General features: G+C 42.5%; 3 protein-coding genes across 3 annotated transcripts in view; 2 read left to right on the top strand and 1 right to left on the bottom strand.

Moving 5' to 3' along the window:
• atp8a2 (ATPase phospholipid transporting 8A2) overlaps positions 1–6,836 on the top strand; it is a 46,733-nt gene extending 39,897 nt beyond the window's left edge. The window contains exons 33-37 of the mRNA XM_020599968.1: positions 111–218; positions 1,893–1,981; positions 2,179–2,283; positions 5,062–5,153; positions 5,402–6,836. Coding sequence (XP_020455624.1) covers positions 111–218; positions 1,893–1,981; positions 2,179–2,283; positions 5,062–5,153; positions 5,402–5,496 — 489 coding nt within the window. The 3' untranslated portion in view covers positions 5,497–6,836. The remainder of the gene's footprint in view (positions 1–110; positions 219–1,892; positions 1,982–2,178; positions 2,284–5,061; positions 5,154–5,401) is intronic.
• Positions 6,837–7,667: 831 nt separating this feature from the next.
• On the bottom strand, positions 7,668–14,908 carry shisa2b (shisa family member 2b). The gene is made up of 2 exons (XM_020600050.1): positions 14,101–14,908; positions 7,668–9,776 (listed from the first exon to the last, which is right to left on the bottom strand). The coding sequence occupies exons 1-2, from the start codon at positions 14,402–14,404 to the stop codon at positions 9,211–9,213; spliced, it is 870 nt and encodes a 289-aa protein (XP_020455706.1). The 5' UTR covers positions 14,405–14,908; the 3' UTR covers positions 7,668–9,210.
• Positions 14,909–20,053: 5,145 nt separating this feature from the next.
• spice1 (spindle and centriole associated protein 1) overlaps positions 20,054–25,224 on the top strand; it is a 7,124-nt gene continuing 1,953 nt past the window's right edge. The window contains exons 1-14 of the mRNA XM_020599979.1: positions 20,054–20,214; positions 20,501–20,596; positions 21,000–21,047; positions 21,452–21,592; positions 21,758–21,860; positions 22,130–22,248; positions 22,703–22,791; positions 22,955–23,085; positions 23,207–23,332; positions 23,620–23,894; positions 24,207–24,338; positions 24,432–24,558; positions 24,663–24,764; positions 24,866–25,221. Of these exons, the coding sequence (XP_020455635.1) occupies positions 20,501–20,596; positions 21,000–21,047; positions 21,452–21,592; positions 21,758–21,860; positions 22,130–22,248; positions 22,703–22,791; positions 22,955–23,085; positions 23,207–23,332; positions 23,620–23,894; positions 24,207–24,338; positions 24,432–24,558; positions 24,663–24,764; positions 24,866–25,221 (1,845 nt within the window). The 5' untranslated portion in view covers positions 20,054–20,214. The remainder of the gene's footprint in view (positions 20,215–20,500; positions 20,597–20,999; positions 21,048–21,451; positions 21,593–21,757; positions 21,861–22,129; positions 22,249–22,702; positions 22,792–22,954; positions 23,086–23,206; positions 23,333–23,619; positions 23,895–24,206; positions 24,339–24,431; positions 24,559–24,662; positions 24,765–24,865; positions 25,222–25,224) is intronic.

Below are 25,224 nucleotides of genomic sequence, written 5' to 3'. Positions count from 1 at the left end.
GGTTGTCTATATTCAGATGAGTTTGTAAAATATTTGACCTCACACTGTCTCCAAATCTCCATTCTCCCTTGCACTCCCTTTCTTTGGCTCTCTCACCCTTTCTGTTGTAGTTCTCCCACTTGGCAGTATGGGGAAGTATGGCTCTCTGGCTGGTCTTCTTTGGTGTCTACTCGGCCATCTGGCCCGTCATCCCCATCGCCCCTGACATGCTGGGCCAGGCAAGTTGCTCTCTACAAACATGTGTCGCTCATTTCAGTAACAGGGGGTAATGGGGGGTTAAAATAGCCCTTCCCTTGACATCTCTATTCTGCAACGTTCATCACCAGCCCCTCCCTCCTTCTTGGTTGTCTGTACATGGCGTCTATGAGACTCACCTCTTGGGTGTTCCATGTTGGTACTGCTGGAGCTCCCCGGGTGAGATTTACGCAGCGACAACCCCTCTCACCAGGCGACCCACACCTGCTGCGTGTCACCCGAGCCCCGGTCTTTTACTGCCCTCTGTGGAAGTGTTGACTCAAGAGGGTGGGCTGCTGCCAGGGGTGATGAGGGTCTAAAGGGGGTGAGGAGAGTGTACATGGAGACTTGGAAGGGAATAGGGCTGCCCCAGCTCACCTCAGCCCATTAATTCAGTTTGTGTCAGAAATCAGGAATGCGGTCAAATATCTCTGCAGCTGCTCGGTCTAACTGGGGAATGGCCAGGGACACTCAACCACCACCCCCTCACCCTCTAAACTTCAATCATCCCATCCCCCAACTAGCCTGTTACCTCTTTTATTTCTCCTGGTCCTGTTATGTTTCTCTCCGTGGGGGACGCAGGATGGAAAAGAGCTGTATCATTTTGCTCGGAATAACTATGTGTAAGTTTGTGCATGTCAGAAATAATGTGTCCAGCTATGTTTGATTTGAAAGTTGTGGATCCCAACAGTCTGTTTAGCATTCCCACAGTGTTTAAAGACGTGATATACCGTGTGTCCACTGCTGTAAAAATGACCTGTGTGCTCTGTGTGTGGGTGTCAGAGAATATGTGAGTCCAGTTGGATTGTCTGTGCCTTGGCTACACTTCCACCCACTGCAGAGGCTATTTCCTAATGGTTTTCTGATTGGTTTTCCTTGTTGCCTCTTTTTCTGGGAACCAAGTTTTCACTCTGTCTCTGGATCCAAGTACATGACACAGAGAACACATGAAGCGGGTAATAAAATAGCAGACATCAAGGATGTCAAAGTGCATAAAGTGTTTGCGAATATTGACTTAAACCTTCATGGCTAGAGACATTGACGTGGGCTTGTGAAACACTGCTGGGCTCTTGCAGATAACCAGAGGGAGGCTATTGGGTAATAATGACAAAAATGAGAGATTTATAGGAACAGGCATGGACAAGCAACAGAAGATAATGAAAGCATGAGATTGGAGGAAACCACAGGAGAAAGAGATGTGTGGGAGAAAGACTCGGGTAGACAGACAAATTGAGACAGTGGTTTAGATGCATGATTAATCCCTGGAGACAGACTGAAGATGAGGGTCAAAGGTCAATGAGGCTGGCTGCAGCTGGACTGCAGAGACAGGTGGGGAGGATCAGTGGTTACACCCCAACATTTATATCTTTATTATCATAGAAAGGTTGTGTTTCAGCTGTGGCAATATTGTGTTAAATCCAGTTTGTGGTGTAGATAAGGGGTTTGAGAAAGCTGTTAAATATGCTTGGCTAACATGGGACTATTCAACTCTGGCTAACTCTCTTTATGCTCTGTGTGGCTATCTCTGTGCTTTTTCTCATATTTCTCTTTGCCTTTGCACATGTGCTTCTCTGCTGGTTGCAGAGAAAACTGACTTAATCCTCAGTTTGAATTAAAATTTGAGGGAACTAAATGGAGCCTGTGTGTTGTCATTGCAGGCTGGCAAGGTAATGCAGTGCTGGCACTTCTGGCTGGGCCTGGTCCTAGTGCCTACTGCATGTTTACTTAAAGACATTGCTTGGACCACGTAAGTAGAACATATTTAATATAAATACATGGGAAATCCATACAGAGACTGTTTAACTTAACTGAAGCGTTTACATTACCCATAATGAGTCTGTGTCAACACTTACGCACTCTTTATATTATGCATCACATGTGTGTCCAAAGTAAAACACTCAGAATTTCCTTCATGGTTCTGATGACCTTATGTCTGTTTAACAGCACACGTCGCACTGTGAGGAAGTCTCTTCTAGAGGAGGTGCAAGAGCTGGAGGCACGAGCCGTCGACCCAGGGGCAGCTGTGCTTAGGGATGCCAGTGGCCGCAGGTACATAAAATAATGCACCATGGGTATTCATATGCAGTTTTATCAGTCAGGTTTTTCTGTTGATTTGTGTGTGTGTTTTAATTTATTCTATGATTTTTAAAGACCATTTTACCCAAGTATGAGTGCATATATCCCCAGCTTGTAACTCTCACATATTATGAGGAATCGGGAAATGCCTTCAGAATTTGGGTGAGTGTTATAAAATGATGATACAGGGTTAAAACGGTCAGCAAGTCTCAATTTCGCAGGTTAACAGAAGTTTATCTCTGTGACTTGTGTGTATGTAATACATGAGAGTCACAAGCTGGGGCTAAACTCCATATATCTTTCAGGGATATTTCATTATTATTCATATCATCATGTTTTGTACATGTGCTGATTCAGTGTAAAACTGTGATGTTTCTGTATGTGTGAAAAACACCTCCCTCGGTGGTGCTGTCCATAGGACTGAAACCAGAGCTGAGGTCCCAAAGAGCCAGAGCTGTCACATACTCACAGAGGTAGTTTCTGGGTTTGACCTGTCCCACTGTGTGAACTGTGACCTGAAATGGCCCAACTACAAGCTACTTTGGAATGACTCTCATTTGTTTTCATTCACTGCATTCACATCTGTCTCTAAAAGATACCTCCTTTGTCTTATGTCCATTTTTCCATTCCCCCATCTCTGGATTGTTTTTTATAGGTGCATCAATTTGAACTACTGCACAGACCTGGTGTGTCTCCTTGATTTGTCTGTAGCCCTCCCCTTGTCACTTAGCCTTATGTTTTGTGTCAGTAGAGTTGTCTTAGAACTGAATAAACTAGATTATAGCTACAGTGTGTACTTTGGATTGTAGATGTTTGAACTGTTACTCGCAGTGGTGAAAAGTACAGTTTTGAGCTACTCGAGTACCGTAGTTCTATTTTCTGCTACTTTATACTTGAACTCTGAAGGGAATTTTTGGCAGATTTCAGATACTGTATGACCCGCAATGTTTATTTTCAACTTTTATTATAGATACTCAACTGCACATAAAGTTGTTAAAATGAACCCCATCTTGACCAGCTATAACACCAAATGCTTCTTTCATCCAAATCCATCAGTTGTAATCCAGCAGCATAGTGTATAAATGGGACTTGACTCGTTTCCATTCTGCATAACGACTACTTTTACTTTTGATACTTGAAGTGTACATTGTTGACATTTTTAGCATTGAACTTACAGTAACCATGAGTGTTTTTGAACTACGGTACAGTATTAATATTTTGACTTTAATAAAAGATCCAAGTACCTTATCTGCCACTGTTTGCTAGTAATGATTATAAAGGGTGTTTAATACTCTGAGATTCTGACTGTAAAAGGAGTCAGATGTGAGTGATTCATTATGACCAGCTGCTTTCTCAGAGCATTTTGGCTTTTTAAGAGAACAGGCAAAGTCTGAGGCATGTTTTCAGGTTGAGGAGGGATGAGTGAGTAACCACAATGCGCCTCTTGACCCCTACTCAGGGCCCCATCCTGGGCTGACCCCGTTTTAAAACCCAGGATCATCAAATCTCTCCATTTTGAATAAGAGAAGTAAAGTCAGGGTGGGCAGAGAGGCAAAATGGAAAAGAGCCCGTCTGTGTTTGTAGTTCCCGGGGAGGTCCCGAAGTGGTAGACTTTGGAAAAGGCGTGGAAAGGTAGAGCACCGGAGCGTCTCACGGGAAGAGTTCAAACGGAGCACATCCTTGGGCGTTTTTGAATCAGAAGGTAGCCAGAATGAAACATCATGGGACGAGAAAGGATGACTTGAGTCGTACTGAAGCATGAGCCTTTCATTTATTTTTCCAACCACCTTTTATCATTCACTCAGCACCGTCATCTATCTAACAGACATCATTTTTGTTGGCCAGAGATCCCTTGAGCAAATTTCCGAGCCCTCGGTTTTTTTCTTCTTTCTTCACAAGCGCTCTATTGAAGGTTCCTAACTGTGTTACTGCCTGCTACAGTTTTTAACCTTGGGAAGGCTGCTTTTACTCTCTCGATAATTATCACCACAGGGAAACCCCTTTATGTGAATGTAAAGCTCCACTGGCAAATAAATATATCAAATGCTTTTTTTTTTTCTTCAAATAAAAATGGCAAAAGTTGACTTCTTGATGTGTTTATCAGTGATACGTGTTCTTTCATTTACATCCAGCGCCTCTGTGGACTGGCTGTAATTGCCTTAATTGTGGTGCTGAGACAGAAGAGAAGTACTCAAGCTGAATACTGTGTATAAAATCTGGAACGCGCTTAGTTATTTTTGGGCACAGGAGGAGAGGAGCTGTGACGGCGTGTGGTCTTAGAACAGAGGATGCAGTCTTCTTCTTGGGGAGGGGGGAGTTAAGAGGAGAGAAGGGGCTGAGGAATATTTCACTGTGGATGTCCAAGGCAGGCAGTATGTGGCTTGTTGTTGGGTTAACTTGAATGTCAGAAGCAGTCAGTATCAAATCCACCTCTTACCAACTTTCTGGTTTTAAGTCCACTTAGAGTTTATTGAATTATCGAGTTGTGTGTTTTACTGTTTGCTGACCCCTGAAGGAAAAATTGTGTTTTGCTCGCTTGCAAGTTTAGCTACTGTGTCCTTAACCTTCCTGCTGCCTTAAATCTGTGGATAGTTTCAGCATCTAAATATTGACAAGTTTCAAAAAGAACATGCACACAGTTGGTGTTGTGAAGTAGTGAGAGTCCTGGAGATTTTCTCTTATGTTACCTAGAAATAAGTGGAAATGTGCCATGGCTGTGAAGTTACCGTTCCGCTCCTTTTTCCCCTGCAGTCTCAACGAACGAGCCCATCTGCTGACAAGAGTCTTTAGGAAAACACCTTCAAGTGTAGGACGCTCAAACTCGGTGCAACAGACTGTGTCACGTGAGTGTCCTTTCCAAACACACACAATATAACATTATCCAAGTTAAGCAAGTTGTTCTGATGGCACATGGTGGTCCAACACCTTACTGAGACACTTAATATTTTCCTTTCATTTATCACCCATCTGTATTTTTAACAACAAAAAGTGAAGTTAATTGAACTCCTATATATCAGTTTTTACTGCACCCCCCATCATTCAGTAACATCAAACTGAAATGCTCAGTTTGTCCTTTTCTGTTGCTCTACAGATGGCTATGCCTTCTCTCAGGAGGAGCACGGTGTGGTGTCCCAGTCACAGGTAGTGCGCTCCTATGACACCACCCGTCAACGCCCCAGCCTCTAGCCCCACCCCTGACTAGGACTCTGGCTCACCATTGCAACACTTGTCAGCAGAGACAGACGTATGTGACACCCTGATGCCAGGTGGCCGACCCCTACTGTGGCCTTACTGGAACTATGATCTGACCTCTCGCCAGGGGTGGGGGTCATGGATGTGGTGTGGAGGCCGCTGCTGGCGGATAGAGTACTGACTTGAGAGAAGGGAACAGGCCAGTTGGTGGAATAAGCATTCTTAAAACTCACACAAGCTGAACAGGCATGAGCAATCGTATCCACAAACAGACATGACAAGTCAAACTCAGAAACTGCTACTCATATGTGTACACCCCCCTCATACTGGTTTATTCCACTGTGTGTTAATGTGTGAGCGAATTCCAGTGTATCTCTATCTCACCATGCATGTATGTCTCCACGCATTGACGCTCCTGTGTTTGTGTGCATGCGTGTGTATGTCCGCGTGTTTGTGTGCCAGCTTCCACAGTTCCCTCTCAGCTCGCTCTCTTGAGGTGGGTTTAGCTTGCCTGTCATTACATGCCGATGTGGGAGGGGACATAACAAAGTAAACACAAACACAATCATGCACACACGGTGCTGATGAATTCCTTAAAAAGGGGCAGACAGAGGGACTCCTTGACCAAGGGCAACCGTAGAGACATACCTGCCCTTATACCATCGTAGCACCAAACCGCACTGCCAAACACCACAGAGATGCCACCGAGGCAGAACGCTCACCCCAAATTGGACCACCACCCTGCGGCTCCCTGTCTTTACCCCACTGGGACCTCTTCTTTCTTCTCTCTGCCTTCTTCTTCCTTCCTTTCTCTCCATCTCCCAGCGGCTCTGCACCTTTGGCATCTCTCTTCTGCTGCACATCTCCTCATCATAGCCACTTTTTAACTCTTCCTGTGACGCAGCCTGTTAAGCATCAGCTGATGTAGAACCAACAAGTCGGTCATTAGCGCGTCCTCCTTCAGTTCTGATGGATTTCCACTCTTTCACACATTGTTTCTTCTTCATTTTTTCTTTTTTTTTACTGAAGTGGACATTATTGTGTATGTATTTATAATTATTTTTCTTTTCATTAATGCCTGTTTTTGTACTCCTAATGTATTAGAGAGAATATTTTGCTTGAACTAAGGCTAACAGGCATCCAAACAGAAGGGATCTGATTGAGACACTCGGCTGGATCATGTGGTTTGGTCTGTGATTTTTTCGAATGTAGAGTCCATTGTCTATGTGCTCTGTGTTGAGGACACCCTGCTTCAGGAATGCAACACTGAAGGGGTGAGAGAGGGGTTGTCCATCTGAGTCCTAATCATTAAATCTAATCAATACTTGGCCTGACTAAATGTCTCAGTTTGTTGACTGTAATCTCACTGAATGGAGGTTTATTTGGGTCAAACTGTGGCTACCATCTAATGGGAGGTTTATATTTTATACATATGATTTCATTTATATATCTACTTAGCCAATGAGTCGATTAATACACACTGGCTACCTGGTGGAAACTGGAGATCCCTTTCCCACCCACATTCCTGGATGTGTCAGCCCAAACCGACCACAGCTGCTCCAGTCTGGAAAATAAATTGAACCATGGCTGAGCGGGAATCGGAGCCATTTATGCTTATCAAATTCTCTCTGGTGATTCCCCAACCGTCTGCTCCACTTTCCACATTACTGTAGCTGAGATTCCACCAAAACTATATCTTCACACTATCACAGTTTTTAAACCACCAGTTGTTGTGGTTTATTGTTCGCTCTCTCCATGTCAGGTGATGTGAAAGGTATTCATTCTGTCCTCTGTGGGAGGCAGAGCTGCCTTTGAAAGTGTGTAATTAGTGTTTCTAATAGCTTAAGTATGTGTGTGTTTGTGTTTCATAGGATTAAGAAGTTGAAATAGTTCTGTGAAAACCCCGTTCACCACACGGGTTTTTTTTTTCTTGTTAACCCTGACTTGTCTTCTTGTGTGTGTGTGTGTAAATATCATCCAAGGGGGCATCAACAACACAAAAATCTCTCTCTCTTTCTTCTCTCTTTCTTTATTTAACCAGGTAAAAAACCCAAAAATAAAAAATCCTTTCAGGGTTTTAAAACTCATTGTTATATACTATATTTATAATGTCAGGATGTGATAAAATACTGAACACATAACATCTCAGCACAATACTTTCTGGTTTAAAAGTTGTTTATTTGTTTAGAAGTCGTATGAAAAATTCACTCCTGCATGAAATGGTTGTTTTTCTCAGAGGGACCAAAGACATTGGCCCAAATTTCATTAATCATTTTACAGATTACACTTTTTTAAATCTCAAACAAGCTGCCTACTGTATCTTCTTGGAGTACAGATGAGGTATGCACACACAGTAGTTTTAGTGCTACTGTAAGGACACCCCAGGCTGCATGCTGCTCAGTGGAGTAGCACATTCCTCAAGTTGCATATTACTGAGTTACCACTGACCCAGTTGCATGGCAGAACACATTGTCTAACCTGCAAGTTTCTTTTTTTGTTTTCAGATTAATAACCAATAATTGCCATCTCTGTGCCTTTCTTAAGTGGAACATAATGTCAGAAAGCTTTCCTGGAGCTGCAGATGCCCTCTACTGACGCACTGAACTGTGGGAGTGTTAAATGCACACATGCATACACACCTCTCAGAGAAGGGGGCTTTTGGATGACTTTTCTGTGTATAATTAACTCTGTACTCTTCAGAGAACTGCCTCTCACTCTTCTGTCACATACTCACTTTTAAGGTACATTAACTGCCAGTCTTGCATGATGGTTTTTATTTTTTCAGTCTGTGTATGTTTCCGTTTAGGGCAGTTGGGGCGGAAGTTTTTGTGTTTTTTTTGTGTGTGTTTCTTTTCAGGTGGCGGGAGGGAAGTTGTATGATAGGATGGAGCATTACAGTCTGTGTCCTGTGTTCCCTTCATTAGAGTTTAAATGGTCTGAGGGGAGACTGCCACTGCCTTGCACATCACACCACCTGTGTTTCCCATTACAAACAGTTCACTCATGGTTACTCTCACAACCACATCACTCGACGCTTCACACTCTCTCTCATACTCACACACATACAGTGCAGTTATCTTTTCACATGCTTTCTTTCCTCACTCTTTCAACACAAACAAACACATAGTGTATTGTATAAACCACTCACAGCCATTCACAAGTGCAGATGTGCACATGGCAAAAACACACAGCATGTGGTCATCATTTTTCTTGAACATCCACTTTTCATTGCTATAAATCACCCAGTCATCACTCATTCCTGCACATATAAGCCAGCACATCTTTTTTATCACTCTCACATACATGCAAACACAAACTCATGCACAGTCTTTGTTTGAGCTGCAGGCTGCAGTGAGCTGTGTATTATCACCCATCTTGACTGTATAACTGGAGCAGTTGTGTATGCAGTTTTGTCTTTGCATCAAGACAGAAAATTGTTTATGCCTCCATTATAGTTTGAGCTTAGCTCATTCCAACTTGTCAAAAGGTCACATGACACTAAAAGACACACACCACACACAATAGCAGGGCATCCCCTGTTGCCAGCAATCGTTTTCTGAGTTCATTGTGTGTCTCTGACTCCATGCCTTTCTTTTTACACTCTGGCAGCATCCCAACAAAGTCTCTGGCCCTCACAGGTTAAACTTCACAAGTTAGAAGTTAGTCTTCACAACAAAGTGACAGAGTGGTCTGCAAGTTGGCCCCTCATCACACTGTCACTGGAGGGTATTTCTGGTCACTGGTTACACTGGACCCACCAGTGGCAGGAGGGCAGGGGGACTGGAGGGGTCTGTATCCTCCCTGGGTGGGGTCAATGAAGGTTGGGGTAGGGGACACAGGGTGGGCATAGCCAATGTACTGTGGGTGCAGGAATTGTCCCTGGTGAGGCATGATTTGGGTGGCCTGCTGGCAGTTGAGTACAGAAAAGTTGGTGGGCATGTTGACAAAGACACTGGCATCAGGCGTCAGACAGCAGGAGGCCTGAGCCCGTATGATGGCAGGGGGAGCGGGGCGGGGAGCAGCAGGCGGAGCCGAGGAGCTGGATGAGGTGGCTGTGCTGGACTGGCGGGATGATGAGCCTCTGGAGGTGCTGGCTATCATAGGGATGGTTTCCAAGAGGCGGCCACCACTGGCCCCACCTCCTGTTGCACCTCCTGAAGACAGCTCCTGTTTGGGTCGGAGGCAGCGGCAGCAGCACACAGCAATCGCAGAGCCGACTAGGATAAAAGCTATGAACACCGAGCCCACGATCAGGAAGGGAACATAGATGGGCACTACGTAGAAAGAGAAAAAAGAAGAGATGTCTCATTAAATAACAGCTAACAATGCATTATATTATATACAATTATATAATTGGGAGAAAAAAACTGCTAACATATCTGCTTTAGCGGCACAATATTTACTTCTAGGTTGAACTCAGTAAAATACCACCTCACACACTCATGACTTATTTCTCTCCATAAACAATAGGTGAGCTGAGACTGGCTAAGACAATGAAACAAGACACTGAGCAGAAAGTCTCTTTGAACTAGAGTAGAAGAAAGAAAGGTACACTGGGATCAAATCCCCAGGGAGCCCCAGGCTCTCATTAGCAGTTATTAAGTGTGTTTTGATCTGTTTTAATCCTCCACACCCTGCTGTGTCCCCAGCCTCCTCAGCCCTGTAGACCCGTGGGTGTGTGTGTGTCATGAGTGCGTGGGTGACATTCTTCAACCTGGCTTCCAGCGGGTATTTGTGACCCTTCCTTTTCTCAAGTTGAACTACAGTACTTGCCTCACGTCTGCTTAAAAGAGTAGTTGAATGGCAGGGTTATTCATTCATCTAAATCAAAGGAGTAAGCCAATTCCTTCTCACTGACCTTTTCTGTCTTTCTGTCACTGAGTCAGATTTACAACACTGCACATGTATAAGTGACAATTTCACCAATCAGTGTCATTTGGCAGTAAAATAACAGAGTTATTACACAGTTAAGAGTCTTGGCATTTTTACATATATTGCAACAAGGCCTTTGAAACATGAATGACAAAGTTTTCCTTTTGCCAGTTTGCAAATATGAACTGAATGCTTCATAGACACAGGGTGACAGGCGAGATGAGGTCTTTTCCTCAGTCACTTGCATAAACACTTTGCAAACATAATAATAACATGTTACATTCAAAGTGATTAGTTGTGTTTTATTGTTCTCACAGGGTCTCCTTACGTTCCACGTTGAATGTGTCCATGAGGTGTAACTGTATGCTAGAGAAAGAGAGGAGGCAACTGGTTCCAGTTTCCTTTAGTTTCTGGATTCTTTGAAATACACATATGGCCCTGAGAAACTTTTGAAAATGTTTGTGGAATGTAACGGAGCATTTAAGGGATTACTGCATGAAACCTGTTAAGAGCTGGTGGACATTCTTTGCTGGGGGAGTAAGTCCACGTGACAAAAGCCACAGGCCAACAGTACAGGAGGCCAGGACACGATGACATGAAACAAACTAGGACCTTGACCCATTTCACTTCGACAGGAGGTGTTGTCAGCGTCAGAGAATAATGTATCTCAAAGCCAAAGAGCTCAGTGTCATTGGTGGAAAGTAACTAAGTACATTTACTCAAGTACAATTTTGAGCTAACCTATCTGTATTTTACTTGAGTATTTTCATTTTTTTTGCTGCTTTATATTTCAGCTTTACTATACATGTTTTACTCCACTACATCTGTTTGATAACTTTAGTTACTTTTTATAATCAGATCAATAAAACAAAATACAGTAAATACACTGAGACTTTATTGATCTCTGGTGGGAAATTCACCAACTAGTCAGCAGTACTTCAAAGAGTTCAAAGGAGCTTCACTTTTACCAGCTGCAACATTAAATGTGATGTGCACAATAATGCATCAATAATTATGATCCAATAACATTACATGCATTAATGTGCTATTTTCAATAATGAACACTTTTACTTCAGGTACGTTAAGTATATTTTTTTACTTTGAATGCAGAAATTACAACAGAGCATTTTGCTATTTTTGCTTGAGTAAAAAAATAATCTGAGTATTTATTCCAACACTGGCAAATGTCCCAGGGAATCTTTTCCTACCCTTGTTTCCTCCACCTCAAATGATTTGCTTCTGCTTCCTTTATTCTGCATGGAATTAGAATTAGTGATTATAAAACCTTGTGTTGCTTCCTCCTTTTCTATGTAGAGCTCCTTTCCAAATCAGTCTCTATTGGGACCCCAAAAATAAACAGCATTTAAAGTTCATCATGCACAGTTATGGAAGAAGTATTCAGAGTTTTTAAGTAAAAATACCACGATAAGTAAAAGCCATGCATTCAAATTCATAAGTACTCATTATGTAGAAAAATACCGCCCTAACAGGTATATAATCAGATATTACATTATTAGATTACTGATGAGTTAATGTATAAGCAGCATTTTACTGTTGTTGCTGGTCAAGGTGGAGCTAATGTAGTTACTTTTCTACCACACCCCAATACTGTATATTTTTAAAAAAGTACTTTGCCTCTTGCTGTGTGTGATTTTCTAAGCACAGAAATCACTTTTTGTGAACATGGTGCTTGAAACCCTCCTATTGTTCCCTGTACTCCTCCACACCTGTTGCAGCAGTTGAGCTGTGGCAGCCATGCCTCAGTAACAACAGCCCCCTCTCCTAAGTTCTTGTTTTGGGCACAGTCTTTGTGGCTGGCTGGCTGGCTAGACTCTCCCTCGTCTCCCTCAGCTATCCCATGGGCAATCTCCTGTTCCTAAAGACCATATGTTCCTTCATCTTTGAGCACATTAATAATTTCCTGCCTGTTATCCACTGACGTTACAGTGTGTATCTTTCCTAGGATGATTAAATAGCTGCAAACATATGAAAAATGAATGAAAAGTACAAACTGGACTTTGCATTAAAAAACCACTTCCCCTGTTCTTAGCGGGGGAAAAGCTGCCTGTCTTTAAGTTATTTTGGCTGCAGGCCACTGAATGAAATGTATATACCTCTTCCTGCAATGATAAGGCATGATAGTCTTAGCAATGACGGGTTATAGCTGGAGGCCCAAAATAGGGCATCATATCCTCCAGGGAAACATGAAATAACCCTGTGTTGCCTTTGTTTTTGATGCCCAGTACTTGCTCTATTTTTTTCGAGTGCCGTTTTCTACTGTTCCATCTATTATTTAAGATATGATGCAGCTTCAACAGGGTTTATGGTAGATTAAATCCTTGGAACATAAGTAATGATGAATGGGGAGCCAGGGTAGATAAAAAAACATAGGTCACTTAATTCTATTTAACCTGAAAATATAGGTTATGTTAACTTTGGTTTTGCTTGCTACACTTTTTAGATGTATGCCAATGTCTTGTTTAAAACAGATCTGAGTATGAATCCCTTAAAAGCCAGACACACACCAGAGAGACTGTGATGTGTGTGTCTGTGTGGACTCTGTATATAGTGAAGACCAAAGATGTATTTTTTCTACAGAATGAGGACATTTTTGGAAAGTGAGGACATTTCGGCTGGTCCTTGCTTTCTGAAACAGCTTTTTGAGGGTTAAGGCTTGGTTTTAGATTTAGGTTTAGGCTAGGGTTGGGGTTAGGGTTAGGCATTTCGTTCTGATCGTTAAGGTTAGGGTAAGGGGCTAGGGAATGTAATATGTCATTGAGTGTGCTCACAAAGATAGAAGTACAAGTGTGCGTGTGCGCGTTGGGGGCCTACCAGGAGTAGCTTTACTTAGGAAATTATATATAACGGGATTGTGTGTTCTTACAGTATGAGCAAAGCTGTCAGCGCCGTTAGATGAGCGAGCCACTGCTCAAGATCCGGTCAAATCCAAACTCGATCCCCGTGGGTACAGGGTGATCTGGTCCCTCTTGCACAGGCCAGAACAAACACAGCTATTTATAAAGTGCAGAAGCACTGCACATACTGCCATTTGTGAGTGCGGCTGACAGGTTTGAAGGAGTCTGCTGCTGTCTCCTGCGCAGCTGTCGTTTCCGACTAGAATAGGCTATAGATGAAGCTCTGAACAGGGATAGGACTATTGCCGACTGCTAGGCTTATGAGAAGAAACCACAGACTATAATAGGCCTGCAATTTACAGTATCGAATTTAAGACATCCTGTGCATGCCTTCTGGGCATGCCATTGGCACACTCAACTTTTAAACGCACTTCTCAAAAGCCTACGTGACGTTTTTCGGAGATCAACCAACATTTTGAAGATACACACCACTGACCCCAAAGACACGAGTCTCTCTTTGATATAAAACACTGTAAAGTGACATCAAGGGCTTTTATTGTGATAGTCCCAGGACTCAAATCTTATTTTATACACTTCTGCTTTTTGTTGATGTCCTCGTTAATTGATTTTGCCGTGTTTTGTTGTGCCTTTTAGCTTTTGTTTGATTTGACTGGTATTTTGCTTTAACCTTGTTTGCAATAAGGAATTCTTAAAATTATGCACTATTAATAATAAGCATAACTATAACTCTATAGCAGAGCACTTTTCAAAACATAGTTACAAAGTGCCTCACAAATGCAAAATCATGAAACACAAAAGGATTATAACTGTTGTGCAAGTTAGTTGCAGAAAGCATCAGGCTAGAAGTTACCTGCGCCGGAGTCCTTGTTCTCTTTGCTTTCTGTCCCGGGCTCCTGAGCCTGTCGGTCGTTATCGCAGCTCCCCTGATCCAACCGTGCGTCCGTGCTGGCACAGCAATAGCGCAGTTCACATTTCCCACAGCAGATGATAGCGTCATCACCGTCGATCTTCTCCGGGCACTGGAACCCTTCCTTCCACACGCCCTGGGAGTCGTGGAAGCCGTGGCAATACTCCCCGCTGGCTTTCACATCGATAATGACCAAGAGCAGAGTCACAATCGCAGTGACAGACATCGGGAATCCGCCGCCCCACATCCTCGGCCAGGTGGCCACCGGCACAGTGAAAGAGACAGAGGGGTGTTTACTCCCCACGTGTATTAACCTGGTGAGCAGGGTGACACGGTAGATCGGTGTGATGCAAAGAGGTGGTGGGATGCAGTTGGGGAGCAACGAGCCACTGAAAAGTTGTCATTTGTTAGAGGAATCCTGTGCGTAATTCAGATCCCGCGTCCCCAAAAGTGACTCTCTTCTGTAGGTGGCTATCCAGGCTTTCAAAAATATTAATTGTGCTATTGAAGTAGACCCAGCTATAAACCATCAGAGATCTTGTAAATCCCACACTGGTTCTCCTTTGGCACTTTAGTAAGGCTGTTCATGTCTTCTCCTTATTTTTCAAATAACTTTCAAGCTGCAGACAAACCAGCACACGTAGCCCGATCCATGTGCATACAGTTGTTGTCACGTCTGAGTCCCCTCACCGCCAGCCCCGTGCGTAAAGATAACTTTTCACTCTTTTATGACGCGGGCTGCATTGTTGGGCGTCAACATCGAAGTCTGAGTCAGCCTAACCCGACTGAACTAAAGCGCGCAGAGTTTATCCTACTTGGGGGCGTGTAAAAAAAATCAGATGGAAGTACACACCTCTCCATAATATAACAATAAACTGATAGAATTACCGGTGTTGAATATAATGAGTAACAAATAACTTCCTGTTCAACTTTTTTAAAATAAAACATAGAAGACGTGTGCAAGTTGCAACTTTGTTCAGCAGCTAGAGTGAAATGAGAACATATTTCCAAATTATGATGTAGAGAGGGAAAACCCCGCGCTTGCAACTTGAGTTCAAGGGAGTTTGTCTCCATCTTTTGTTGTTTCCGAGCTGCTTCCGAAAAAAAAAAGTCATTAGTTGGACTACACTAATTGTGACTTATGCGTGTATTTGCTTTCATGTGTTGTACTCACTGCCATTTGTCACTATCAATCCAAGCCTTTTTTGTGTCCAACTTTCATGGCAGCCAGTTTTATTTTGAAGGCAAGACATTTTATTTCCGGCTATATATTACTGTGGTATTATGAATTGATTCTCTCATCACTCAACATCAGGGATTTGTGTGGCACAACTGTCCCAGAGTCGCGTTACAGTCTTTGTTTTTCCTCTGAGCTTTTTGCTGAATTAACCCCTCCAGGTGAAATACAGCTAAAGAAGTTTGGGAAGTTTGGACCGGGAGTCCAAGCGGTCACTGCAGCCTCCTCTGACCGCACCGTCAGAGGATTTGAATGGTGACGTTGCCACCTAGTGGACATCAGTGTTGCCAACTCCTCAGTAAGGAAAGTAGTAGCTATTTGCTGTCCTAAAAGTCTCTAGAAGTCACTAAATGACGCCATCGCCTAATTCGCATAAAATCCATTTGCATGTAATTGTAATGGAGCTGTAGGAGAGAGGAATAACGTCATGGGAGAGACAAAAAAAGTGAGTAAAAACACCCTAAATATGTTTAGTACTACAAATAAACTTTCTTCTGTTGATTCTTGGTTTGCTTGTTTTATATTTTGCCATTTAAATAGGCCATCACTTGTCAAAATAACTTCATGACTTTAATGCTTTGTCTAGAACCACATTACATAAATCAATTTTGTCCTGTATTGGTAAATGTTAGAATATCAAATTTAATCAATTCACCCTCACCCTTTGTCCGGGCTCAGCGGCGGCTTTGCGCATGCGCGATTCAAAAAGCAGACACCTTGGCAGGAAGTAGCTCCAAATAATGTTGAAATTGTCCAAATGGCCCAGTATTTCTGAAGTAACATAATGTTTTCATGACTTTAATGCTTTGTCTAGAACCACATTACATAAATCAATTTTGTCCTGTATTGGTAAATGTTAGAATATCAAATTTAATCAATTCACCCTCACCCTTTGTCCGGGCTCAGCGGCGGCTTTGCGCATGCGCGATTCAAAAAGCAGACACCTTGGCAGGGGTGTGGATCTCTCTGCTCTGACTGCAGCTGGGACTGGTGCGAGAGGCTACGGTGAGAATAAGTGTCTGTGAGACCTTTGGGACGGGGTAGGGGCTCATTTTGGAAAGTCGCCAGATTTAGCGAGAAAGTCGCCAAGTTGGCAATACTGCCGTCAGTCCCCGCGCTAGCCTACAGCGTTACCCAGTGGCCGGTGTGTGTTTATCGTTGGTGGCACAGCTTTTCGGCACAGTCCAAAGAAGAAGTCAGGACCACAGCAGTCCTGTCCTTGTAGGAAGTGATGACACTGTTTTGCCCGCTCCTTCTTCAGCTTCCACGTCGGAGACAAAGCCTCTCGTCCGTTCCAAGAGCATGTCTGAGTCTCGGCCTCATTCTAATGGTGCCAAGATCCAGCGGAGATACACAGTGTCTTCTAACCGCTTCACTGTCCTGTCTGGATTTACCTGAAGACTCAGAGCTGTTGCTTCAGAATGAGCAGAAATAACAGAACTATGACTAGCCACCTTTTTTACTTGGAAAAAATAAAACAAAGAACTAAAATCTGTTAGCTGTCAGATGTGAGGGAGGTTGGGTAAAAAAGTTTGCATTTCAAATGATTATGAACAATTGGATACCTAGGGGAGGGTTAAAAAGCATATTTTTCATGTCTCACTCCAGGCAGCCGTTTTCTAAAGCCTTAAAAACAGTTGAAAAGCACTCTGGTGATGACATTATCATTTTTTTTTTATTTGTGCAAGTACTCAGCTTGGGCCACCAGGGGGCAGGAGTGCACAAGCTACCAGAAGTCATGGGTTTTCCTGGACTTGCCTGGCATCAGTGTTTTATGAGGTGATAGGTTTGCAGTTAAGCTTTTTAATGTCATTGTGATTTTTGATAGTTCAAACAGGCCTGAAGGGTCTTTATTTTAATATAGTACATAATACATGTTAGAATATTAACAAACCGTTGAGTTGTTGTTTGCTTAATTCTGTGGTGGCATCTGCAGTTTTTTACGCTGTTCAAGGTTCAAAGTGTTTATTTGTCATATGCACAATGAAATTCTTACTTTCTTGTGGGTTGGGCAGGAGGTAGCACGGTCAGGGACAGAAAGAGACTCAACAAGCTGGTTATAAGAGCTGGTTCTGTCCTGGGCTGCTCTCTGGATTCCATCGAGGAGGTGGCGGAAGAAGGATCCTGGTAAAACTAACATCCATCATGCATAACCCCTCCCATTCCCTGCACCACACAGTTGTGGCTCTGAACAGTTCTTTTGGCACGAGACTGTTACATCCCCAGTGTAAGAAGGAGTGCTACCGCAGGTCATTCCTCCCCACAACAATCATACTGTACAACACATCACTGCAGTAATAAGCTAGGTGAAATTAAGAGGGACTATGCAATAATCAATAATCTACTGAGGTGCAATATTCAAATCCTGGGTGTGAAATGCAATGTAAATAGGCTCATGTGTAATATCTTGTTCCTGATCTCTCTCAAATACTGTACATTGCCCTGCTTTAGGTATTTTTAAGTATTTGCTCAGAGATCCTTATGGCTGAAACACAGGTTTCTCTCCCCCATTGTGGGATTAATTGTGAGAGTAATATTTGATTGTTCTTGATTTCCTGGTTGCTTAGTCTCTACTGCTGTTCCTGTTTCTCTCCAGTGCTGCTTTGCCCTGTTTTTAGTTGCCTTTGATTTGCTTATATTGTGCTGAATATAATGTAATGTTCTGATGAATCTACCTTTATAATCCTTGTGTATCGGTCCTAATGCTTTGTTGCCTTTATGTAACTGTCTCTTTTAAGACTAAGTGTTCTTTGTTACTAAGTACATACGTACGCATGCGTCGTGTGTAGTGGCAGCAAGTTACAGCAGCTGTGTCCTCGTGTTCTTTTCTGTGTTTTTATGTAGTTCTGTTCTTATGTGTCTGTTCTTATGGTGTTATGTTGGTTGTCCTCTATTGCTGCTGTAACACAGAAATTTCCCCACTGTGGGATCAATAAAGTACCTACTCTACAGAACTCTTGCAGTACCAAGTCGGTGCAGATGTATTCTGTCCATTTTACGTTGTGTGTATTGAGGCTTTCACTATAAGTCACTGTCTTTTAAATGCCATGAGTTGTTCCTATTGAGTTTTAAATGCAGTCACTTGAATTATCACATTTTTAAAAAACACATTTTACAGTTATATGTATTTATTAAATTATACATACATACAAACATTGTACACTTCGTAGCTCTTTTTTAACTTGTATATATGTATATGTGTAAATTTTTGTCTTCTGTTTTTTTATTTGTGGTTTGGGTTTTATTCTCTTCTTATATTGCTGTGCACATCAGGGGCCAATGGGCTTTAGTGAGATTCCTTGTATTTTTGATAATACTTGGTAATAAAGTTTATGCTTATACTGCAGTATATGATGCTGATTTTCCTTTAGAGAAATGGATTTAAGAACTGTTCAGTTTAAAAGCAACAGTTTTCTGCTGTTGAAATCTAGATCATCTTTTGGTTTATTCAAAACTAGACTTTTTACATATGGTTGTTATGTATAAATTAGTGTGAGGAGTGGGGGGGGGGTACTGTGGTGTAGGCAGCTCACTAAAATGAGTTCTTCAATGGGATGTTTCACTTAGTGATAATTTGTATATATTCTGATGAGAATTAGTGAATGTTTTATTGTCATTATCTTTGCTCAGACACCTTCATTTCCTCCTTCCATATGTAACATATGAGGTAGGTGTGAATATGTGTGGGTGTGCAGAGATTGAGCTGTATTTCTGTGGTTCAAGATCAAGCCCAGCTTTCTAGTCATTTCTACACATAGGTATGATGTACACACATACTTTTATTTGACAAACCTTATCCTAGCCCTAACCACTGAGGAGGGCGCTAAGGGAAATCACTTTAACAGTAGGAAATATCTCAATGGGGAACACATTTTGACATAATACTGGTGTTTTTCAGTTAATTTCTTGCATTTTTCCTTTTATGAACAACATATTTTGGTAGGAATCTGTTAAAGCTTCAACTTTGTCTTTGTTTGTTTTTACCAACTCCTCAGTAAAGAAAGTAGCTATTTGCTGTCCTAAAAGTCGCTAGAAGACGCTAAATGACGCCATCGCCTAATTCGCATAAAATTTCATTTACATGTAATTGTAATGGAGCTGTAGGAGAGAGCAATAACGTCATGGGAGAGACAAAAATTGAGTAAAAACACCCTAAACATGTTTAGTACTACAAATGAACTTTCTTCTGTTGATTATTGGATTGCTTGTTTTATATTTTGCCATTTAAATAGGCCATCAGTTCTCAAAATAACTTCATGACTTTAATGCTTTCTCTATTTACTACTGTAGCCTAGGCCTAGCCTATATGGTTTAGGTCCGCCTAATTTTAAATCGTTTTATCCTGTATAAGATTGCAACTAAGAATTTTGCATTATGGATTATTCCCCTTATTACATTCTCTATTAGTCATCGTCATGTAATAATCTGCCAACTGAATGAAATTGCTAGTGGGGAGACTACATGAAACCTTTCCTAACACTAGCTCATCGCCTGCTCGCTTGCAGTACTTCACTTCCCATCATGCGCAACGAAAGTGCTGCCCTGTTCCACACTCCAGCCCAGCAGGTGGCGGTAATGCACCTTAGGTTGGCTTGCAAACTGCCAATAAACACCATTTGAAGACGAAGAATACGAATACGAATAAGAAGCGCTGCCCGTGGCAACAGTACAGGAAGTGGCGCGCAGTTGTTGAGAACTGACACACAACTGGTTGAAAGAGATTTTTAAATTGGTCAGCAACCTCATTGCTAAAGTCTTAGAGCTATAAGTATCCTTAAGCGTTGCCCTTATAACTGTCTGCGGTTTCATGTCCTGTAAACGTAAGTCCTATTTCAGCATTTAGCTAAATAAGTACGAAAATACATTTAACTAGCTAACGTTAAGCAATTATGCTCATCCGAGGCATCGTTAGTCAGAAATTAACATCGGCAATTAACAACTAATGTTCAAATTTGAAATGATTGCGGATGACACTAAATATTTAGCATAATTTGTCCCCTACTGGCTACATTTAGTGGTCAGTAATACGTGTGCAGACTGTAGTTAGTTACAACGCATCCCTGTGTTTCTTCTATGGGTTATGTACCATCTGATGCGTGTGAACAGATGTCGTTTGTGAGAGTAGGGCGTCCACGGCAGCTCCCCAAATCAAAGAGGCCTGTTTGCACCAAGAAGGCAGTTGCTCCAAAAAGAGAGTGGGTGGTGAGTACACAGACACACAGCTGTCCCACCTGTTAAAAACAAACCAAACAAGTGTCCTAGTGGGGATTTACCTTAGGTCACTAATGGTCCGTCCTTTAAATAGTTTGATCGTTTTGATCTCTGGGTTATGTAGCATAATCTACGTTTTTAGAGCATTGTTTCTGTGGCAAGCTGTCCGTTACCATCAACTCTTTAAGAGCTAATTTTTAGTAATACTACAACTTGAGTTTTAAATACATGTACTCTAACTTGTAATGTAACACATCCTCCACTTGTGTAGATCCTATGACTACTCTTCCAAAGTTCACCTACTAGGTTTTTAGAAGTTTTTGTTAAAGCACTTTTTGTTCAAAAATAACAACTAGGCATTAAAGTAATGCCAGCTGTCTGTTGCTGGTTTCAGAGCACTGTCACTGACCTGTCTGTGCACAAGCTGACACCTGCGGAGCTGGTAAAGTGTTGCACTATGTGTTTGTTGTATGAATGGTACTTTTTTGTGCGATTTGTTTATTGAAGGAATTTATGCAGCTTCAGCTTATCCTTCGCACTGTAACACTTGAACATGAATACATTCAGCTGATTGTAGTGAAAGCTGATACATTTATCAGTCAGAGAGGACTAATCATCATACATTTGTTTCTCTTCTTTGTTACCTTTAGATTTTACAGCACGTTTTGTCTTTGTAACTTGTATTATTAATTTGTCAATAGTTTAGAAATATTAGAAGCAGTTTTGTGCATTTTTTTAGGCCACTTATCAACTTTTTTTTAGAAATGGCTAAATTAATGGCTGATTAAAATAAAAAAAAAATTAATAGCCCATGTGCACTTATTTCATTATTCTGTTCTGCTTTAGAGTCGCCGGCATGAGATTCATAAGTCCCACAACAAGGCTGCTGCTCAGTGGGAGCTGCGAGAGAAAGCTCTGAGATGCCGTTTGAGATGTGCTGGAAGTCCAGCACCTCTGGATCAGGCCAGCCTCAACATCATCAGAGAGGTGTGCATGTGACAATGATTTCCATGTAACCTTTAGTGTCTTCTGTGTTAACTTGATGTTGTCTGTTTAAGAGGGAATATAATCTTAGTTTGTTGAACAGGAACAAAATATTTAGTTTTATAATGTTTATAAGTTTGATGACTGTGGTGTGTTGTGCTGCTGCAGGTTTTCTCTGATCAGCTGCTGCTGCAGGATGTGCTGGCTCGTTCTGACAAAGCCATGGCTGTAGTCAAGGACCTGTTTGGAGATGCCCCACGCAGACAGACTGGTAGCAAGCAACGTGTTTTTGTTACATAGATACTTAGATGCTGTGAGAGTGTACACTAGTCCTTCCTGTTGTAGGCTGTCTTTTGCACCCCTTGTTTTAGAAACAGATTTTAGAGGTTTCAGTGTTGATTCTGGTGTGTGTGTGTGTGTGTGTGTGTGTGTGTGTGTGTGTATATATATATATAGATAGATAGATATACTTTAGGAGCCATAAACACTTTCATGTGGTTGCATGAATTATCCTACAAGCTTGTGTGTGTATTTGCACAGGGCATCCCAGTGTGACCATGGCGCCTAACTGTGACTCTGACTCAGAACTGCCTGTTCTTCAGAGACCAGATCCTCCTACTCAGCTGTCACTGCTCAGTCAGTCTATGATGGATAAACAGGTGTGTTTGTGTGCATTAAGATAGGGAAACACTTAACCACTAATAGGACCCAGTTGGACTGAGTCTGTCCCAGTCTGGTTCAGTCGGTTTTCACAGTCACCAGATATACAGTATTATGTACCATGTAAAGATTTCCGTCTTAAGTCTTAGATCCAGTTGCTGCCAGTCAGACCTTGCGTGAACTCTCAGCTTTAACATTCCACTAGCTACTCACGCTCAGTTTTGGGATTTGCTGAGAAGAAAAATCTCAGCCAGTGCAACTGTGTGTTCACTGATGTGTTTTAAATTAAACAATGAAAATCTATCACACAGATGAACAAGCTGATTCAGAATGCATCACATTTCATCCAGTGTCATGTTTTTAAATAACAATGTACTATCTGTTATTATATATTTTGTGTTATAATTTTGCTTGGCATCAACATGTTTGTATGTGGAAAATGGTCTATTTCAGGCTCTTAATGAATTGGAAGCTTCGGAGGAAGACCTCAGTGATGAATATATCCATCCTCATGGCAATTCAGGGTACCATGTAATTCGAAGGTAATGATGAGAGAATGGTTCAAAACAGTCCACACCACCACAAACAGACTTAAGAATCTGACTCATGTACCTTGCTTGGGGGAGAACATGGTTATAATTTGAGATTATGGCTGAAGGTTCACATCTGGCTGACAGCACTGCATTGCACATGACACTTTTGCAGGGACAACATACGAAGAAGGAAGGTAAAGTCTCGGGGTGGAATGAAAGCCCACCATGCCAACAGTGATGAGGCAGACAGAGATAATGTTCATGTTACTCCCTGCACATCTGGCAGAGCACCAGACCGAACAGGTAGAATAAACATGTAAGCTCCTCTGAGGTTGTAGATTGGATTAGAAGGAAAGGTTTCATGTTTACATATATATATCAGGTATGAGAGTTATACTTACAAACTCATGCCTCCTTGTTTCAGCTCTGAATGCCACAGTGGCTGTTCAGCGTATTCAGTCCAAGCAGAACCAGTCAGAAGAAGCCAAGGAGGAACATTCAGCCCTGGTTTCTCAAGTCCTGACCCCCGATGTGTCTCTCAACCAGTCAGGTAGCATGAGGAAGGGATCTATTTCTTCACAATGTGTCAGTCTGTGTGAAAATGTCATCTTTTTGGGTTGTGATACTGCGATAATGATAATCACATTTATTGGCCAAATATGTTAGGCACACAAGGAATTTGTCTCCGAGGCAGCCATCTGCTACACCAACTCTTTCTCACGCACGTGCACATGCGCACGCATCTGCTACACCAACTCTTTCTCACGCGCGCGCGCACACACACACACCTCGATGGTGGCACTGTCCCTGTAAATGGTTTGCGTCTGTGTTTCATAGGAAGGATTCACAGTTGCACCAACAGGACCAGGAACTGTGTTTCTCAGGGTTCACAGCTTGATGGCTCCTCTGTTGCCTCTCTCAGTGGGAACCAGTCTAGTCTTGGCCAGCTGCAGGCCTTGTTGGGTCAGGTGGAGGCAGACTTGGACACTCTGAGTCCTGATACAGCACCAGGGTCAGCCCAGAGTCCAGAACAACACAGAACACAAGGCCTCACTGGATTCTCTGTCGCCTTGGTCTCTACACTTGGACGTTTAGTGCATGTCCTCAAACAGGTCCAGTAGTAGATCAATGAAGATGGTAGCTGCACCATACATGAACTGTTTACATGTTGTCTTTATTTCCAGGCTGACATTAACTTCATATTTTATGTACAATCATTTTGTTTCTGTTGAAGTTACATAACTAGTGTATGGTAATTCAGTGTAAACATTTCAAGCAAATCTTCAGGTACATTTGCAATAACAATGCAAATTTGGGAGTAGTTGAATATTTTGGCTCATGGCTTTGAGGTGTAATGTGTAACACTGTCCTTAATTTTCTAACATTTGTTTATGTTAGCTTATTTTGTGCTCCATCTGTGTTAGAGGGAGGAGGAAGCTCAGAAAAGGGCTCAGGAGAAGAGACAACTGGAGGAGGAGCTGAGAGAGCATCGAGGGCTGATAGACGCTCTCACCACTGAGACCATGATTCTGAGAGAAGAGGCTGCCACACTGCAGGTGAGACACAGTGTGCCACACAGACTGACACTAGTTTCTTTTTATTCCAAATGTACTGATAAATCCTGCTTATTTCTGCTTGGTTCCTCTCAGGCAGTGCTGCAGCAGCAGATAGCAGAGCTGGAGCAGAAGTTGGACACAGTAGTGCTGGCATTAGGGGGATTTGGACTATTGGAGGGACATACTGACACACCCCAAGACTCTGATGTCGAAGCTGCAGGTCCATACAGTCTGTGTCTGTCTGTCTGCACATGGGTATTGTGAATGGATATGTGGTAACTGATGAAAAATGTCTTTATATTTTGGTGAATTATTATTGTACAGTTTGTCAGTCCGCCCCTGTTCCTGAGCAGACACGAGCTACTGTCTCTCCTGCCGTCCTGCTTTCCCCGCCTCAACAGAGAGACAACTGGCAACATATTCTTGGTATCAGTCTCATTCTTTCTAGTTTGATGTCAGTTGTTTGCCCCTAATGTGAACCTCACTCAATCTGGTGTAAAAAGCCTAACTACGCCCCTCTCACACAGTGGCTGATCCTGTACCACTGCATCAGAAGCATTCTCCTGTGGATAACTGTCGTTCCTACAAGAACTTCAAGTGTCATAGCTCAACTTCGAGCCTCACCAGCCTGGCTCTCACCAGACTGCCCTCCACTTCCTCATTATCACTGAGCTCTGATCCTCTCAGCTCACAGAACCCCCCAGAAGCCATCCTGGCTGAGATCGCTCAGCTGAGCCGACAGAACGACTCGATCAGGGCCCAGCTCAGCCAGGTTAAGGTCCTGGGGTCAGGGGCTGAGGGATCACCTAATGGTGGCAGTGAGCAGAGAAGTTTGAGCTCCTGCAGCACAGGCAGAATCACACCTCAAAGTGATGGAGAGAGAAAG

Source organism: Monopterus albus, unplaced genomic scaffold (genome assembly GCF_001952655.1).
Source record: "Monopterus albus unplaced genomic scaffold, M_albus_1.0 scaffold44.1, whole genome shotgun sequence".
Taxonomy (NCBI): Eukaryota; Metazoa; Chordata; class Actinopteri; order Synbranchiformes; family Synbranchidae; genus Monopterus; species Monopterus albus.
The sequence above is the reverse complement of the archived record's forward strand: the minus strand, read 5'-3'. Positions and strand labels throughout refer to the sequence as shown.

What these genes read in the sequence shown, in the direction of transcription:
- shisa2b (XM_020600050.1), bottom strand. Translation starts at nt 14,404, where the DNA reads ATGTGGGGCGGCGGATTCCCGATGTCTGTCACTGCGATTGTGACTCTG. An exon ending in GAACAAGGACTCCGGCGCAG is followed by an intron (nt 9,777 to 14,100) that starts GTAACTTCTAGC and finishes CTTTCTACGTAG; the next exon opens with TGCCCATCTATGTTCCCTTC.